The following is a 4,610-nucleotide window of genomic DNA, read 5'->3' on the forward strand; positions in this document are numbered from 1 at the left end:
TACGAACCAAGATCCGCCATAAAATCACAAGCACTAGCAGATTTTGTGGCTGATTTTAGTGATGATCTACAAAACGAAGTAGACATGGAAGCCAAGCAACTCCTAGAAGATGAACACCTGGGAAGATAGACGTTGTTCATAGATGGAGCTTCAAATTAGAAAGGAACATGCCTAGGAATCATACTAAAGTTGTCGTAGGGGGACATCATACCCCATGCAGTTAGTTGTGAATTCAACACTACCAACAATGAAGCAGAATATGAAGCACTCATCATGGGACTACAATTAGCTAAGGACATTCAAATCAAGGATCTTCAGGTATTTGTTGATTCTTTATTACTAACCAATCACTACAAGGGATCTTATGCAGTGAAAGGTGAGAAATTAGCATTATACCTACAGATCCTCAAAAAATTAGCTTCTGATTTCGAAAACTTTAGCCTAACCCAAATTCCCAGTGAGGAAAACACAGAAGCAAATGCATTAGCCAATTTAGGATCCTCCCTTAGGATCCCACCAGAGACGAAGATTCCTATAACTCACATAATAACCCCAACCATAGAAACCCTCTCCGACAAATCAGAAGATCCTAAGCATCCGACAAGCGTAGCAGCTATTGAAGATCCTAATCCTAGGATCCTTCCTCAAAGGGATCCTGACGAACAGGATCCTCAAAGAAGTCCGCGGTCATGGACCCAACCCATTATGGAGTATCTCCAAAATGACACAATCCCGACAGGAGAAAAAAGTGAAAGAGCATTCAGGACGAGAGTCTCGAGATTCGTGTTAATCCAAGGTAAACTTTACAAAAAATCCATAGCAGGTCCATACCTAAGATGCTTGAGAGATCCTGAAGCTGCAGAAGTCTTAAAGGATATACACGAAGGAGATTGTGGCAATCACACTGGGGGCAAATCCTTATGCTCCAAAATACTAAGAACAGGATACTACTAGCCAACCATGAAGAAAGACTCCTTCTTGCATGCTCAAAAGTGTGATGCATGCCAAAGACACAGCAACATCCTACATCAACTGGGAAAACCTCTACATCCAATTATCTCCTCATGGCTATTTATGAAATGGGGGATGGATATCGTAGGAAAATTGCCAGTAGCCCCAGGAGGAAAAGTCTTCATGTTGGTGATGACTGATTACTTCTAATGGATTGAACCTGAAGCTTTCGCCCAGGTAAGAGACAAAGAGGTAGTATCATTTATTAAACGTAATATCCTGACCAGGTTCGGGATCCCGACTGAAATCATATGCGACAATGGATCCCAGTTTATTAGAAAAAGAACAAGAGACTTTTGCACAAGTTGGGGGATCAAAATGATAATGTCCACTCCTGTTCATCCCCAAGCTAATGATCAAGCGGAGTCCAGCAACAAAATCATAGTTAATAATTTAAAGAAAAGGCTGGACAAAAAGAAGGGAATATGGGCAGAAGAACTTCCTTTCGTTTTGTGGGCAGATAGAACCACTTCCAAAGTAGCCACATGTCAGACCCCCTATTCCTTGGTGTTTGGGACAGAAGCAGTAATCCCTACTGAAGTAGTGATCCCGACGGCAAGATACTTGCTGCAAGACCAAGAGAATAATGACAGGATCCTAGCACAGGATCTTGACACTATTGACGAGCTTAGGGATCTTGCCAAAATACGCATTGGTGCTCATCAGCAAAGAATCACCAAGGTTTACAATAGGAATATAAGGGTCAGAAGGTTTCAAATAGGAGACTTGGTATTAAGGAAAACATTCCAAAACACCAAGGATCCTAGTGCAAGAAAATTGACTCCCAAACGGGAAGGACCATACCTTGTAGATGCTGAAGCAGGAAAAGGAGCATACTGGCTAGCAACACTCGAAGGAGACGTTCTACCAGGATCCTGGAACGCCATACACCTCAAAGCATACTACATGTAAGTAGGATCGAATGATCCACAACAAAACCAAGGTACACATGTTATTTACCTTAAAAATTTTATTGATTCTCTCCTCGAATACATTACTAACTTAAGCATCGGAGGGGCGTTAGCTAGACTAACGCCCATCCTTAGCTAACGTTTACTATGCAGAACAACATACAGTTAAGGATCCTCAAGAGTGGAGATCCTGAAACATCGGGATTCTCACAATCGAAGATCCCGGAACGTCAGGATCCTCGAGTTTGAACACCCTGATGCACAAGGATATTGACATATAAAGATCCCAATACTTGGTAAACTCCATTATATTTAACAATATAATCCCTAAACTATCATGTACACAAGCTAGAGACTGATCATCTTTCCCACACCTAAGGGTACTTAATCCCCTCGAAGGTTTAAAGAGCTAATTACCTCTTTCACATGAACTAAGGTTTATACACCTCGCTTGGACGCATGATATCTAACTGTGGGATACGGGTAAGGGGATCATTTCATGATTCAGTTGCTTGGCAACCCTCTTATCTTTGAACACAAGTTGAGATCCTTAAGGTTTATAACATTTTCATGTTATCCAGAAATCAGGATCACACCCCACTGATTACTCGAGGTTTATAACATTTTCATGTTATCATCATTTTGCCCCAGTAACTACTTAACGCTTATAACATTTTCATGTTATCAAAGAGTGGGATTTTGCCGAAGAAACTACATATGGTCTATAACATTTTCATATTGTCACACGTTGGGAATGTCCCCCAGAGAACACAGTCAAATTGTAACATTTTCATGTTACCTACCCAATGAATTATATCTCAAGTAGGTATCCTCCCCAGAATATAACATTAACGTGTTATCTATTTTGTCTAAGTCTATAATCCAAACATGATTATCCTAAGGATAAATTTCCCTTACAAGATCCAAGATCTTTATTTTGTAGGATCTCTGACGATAAGGATCCTAGCTTTTAAGGATCCTCATCGACCTTCGTTGGTAAGGAACCTCATTCCCAACGTCGGACCAAAGTTCTCTCCTAAGTTGGAATCTATCCTCAGTAAATTCTAAAATTCAAAGACTCATGAAGCTTAAAGAGAAACTCGAAGACAATCGGCCATGCAGAAAAACCATAAGATAGATGTAAAAGGAAAATGCTACTATATCATCCAAAAGAAAAAAGAGTTTCTTATCAACACATCCAAAAGGTTAATTGTCTTACAACACTAACAAAAGCAAAAACTACTCAAACTAATTTTTTGCAGGCCTATACCTTAGTCTGGTCATCATCGGCCGTGACCTCCTTCTCCCCTCCTCCGGTCAACATCAAGACAGGATCCTGATTGGCGATAACAGGCTTATCGATCAGCTTGGCCAACGCCTCACGCCATCCCTCCACGTCACAAGAACTCGTATTTTCCAGATCCTCAGCCAGGTTGATCTTGGCCTGTAGAATAGCTATTGTAGCGCTCGTCTTGGCATCAGCAATCACCTCATCGAGATCCGACACATGCTCTTCTTCTTTTCGACTGTCTACTTGCTCAACAACAACATAATTTGGAGAAGATCCTCGTTGGTGACCCTCCATGTCTTCTCCTGCTCTTTTAGAATAAACTCGACTTTATCAACACGAACCCTGAGGTCGTTGGTAACATGAGAAACATGAGCGAAGACCTGGAAGAAACATAAACATCAGCATGAAAAATAACAAGTATGATAAATTAATATGAATAGTGCCTATTCTTACAGCTTGATAAAACGAAGATTGCTTCCCAAGAGCATCCTCGATGCTGAAGTTCTCTAAACTGAAATCTACAGCCTCAGAAGTCTTTCGTTTTCGGGATCCTGAAGCCTTAACTGTAAGATCTATATGAGATCTCTTGGGAGGAGGGAGAATGAAACCTTTTTCCTATTTAGCTTTGATTGAACCACTGGTCATATCATTTTCAAGATCTGCCAAACCAAAACGGGCCTTGGACCGGGTAGTCTTAGAACCTTCCAGAGATCCCTATTAAGTCAGGATCCTATGAAAAGACACATCCAAGAAAAATAAAGTTACCAGTGGCCATAGAAGCAGTAGTGGAGGAACCCTCTTCAAGACTGGAATATTCAAGCCTGAACGACCTTTCCACTGTAGGAAGTGTGAGGAATTTGGATATTTTGTCCTCAGAATCTCCAGCGGCAGGAATTAGCTCCTCAAACCTAAACGTTGCATCAAAACAAACACAATAAGGGAAGTAAATTTCAGGATCCTTGATATCTAAATTTGTTTCCTACCCTTTTTAACCTATGATCTTGGCAGTGAATCCCCATCAGGAATTGAATCGCACCTTACGAAGAAATATTTTTCTTTCCAAGCGCCATCGTTTTGTTTATATTTCAGAATGAGGTGGGGTTTATTTTTCTTAACTCTTAACAGGAAACGAGAAGAACCAAAATTAGAAAAATCATAGATAGAGGCCAACTCAGGTGATCCAATGTCCATATTTTTGGACTAATTCAGGCAATCAATCCAGAAGAGATTCCTCCAAACCACAAGCATAGTTTGGATATAGGAATTTGGGTAAACATAAGAAATCACGAACAATACCAGTAAAAGGATAAGTCAGACATAGATTGAATGGATATTCAGGAAAAAAAACCCACGTTGGAGACACAAAATCAGGTTGAACGGTAGCCTCGAAAGGACGA

At 40.5% G+C, this 4,610-nt stretch overlaps 1 protein-coding gene across 1 annotated transcript; it reads left to right on the plus strand.

Moving 5' to 3' along the window:
• The first annotated feature begins 1,335 nt into the window (after nucleotides 1-1,335).
• LOC145130469 (uncharacterized) lies at nucleotides 1,336-2,584 on the plus strand. Its single transcript, XM_079065264.1, has 2 exons — nucleotides 1,336-1,692; nucleotides 2,504-2,584. The coding sequence occupies exons 1-2, from the start codon at nucleotides 1,336-1,338 to the stop codon at nucleotides 2,582-2,584; spliced, it is 438 nt and encodes a 145-aa protein (XP_078921390.1).
• Nucleotides 2,585-4,610: the final 2,026 nt, after the last annotated feature.

Source organism: Lactuca virosa, chromosome 8 (genome assembly GCF_052849685.1).
Source record: "Lactuca virosa cultivar CGN04683 chromosome 8, Lactuca_virosa_CGN04683_v6, whole genome shotgun sequence".
Classification (NCBI taxonomy): domain Eukaryota; kingdom Viridiplantae; phylum Streptophyta; class Magnoliopsida; order Asterales; family Asteraceae; genus Lactuca; species Lactuca virosa.

Bases quoted from the DNA above. Each gene is read 5' to 3' on its own strand.
- LOC145130469 (XM_079065264.1), top strand. From the start codon at position 1,336: ATGTCCACTCCTGTTCATCCCCAAGCTAATGATCAAGCGGAGTCCAGC. The intron at 1,693-2,503 runs GTTTACAATAGG...CATGTTATCCAG, and splicing joins ATCAGCAAAGAATCACCAAG to AAATCAGGATCACACCCCAC.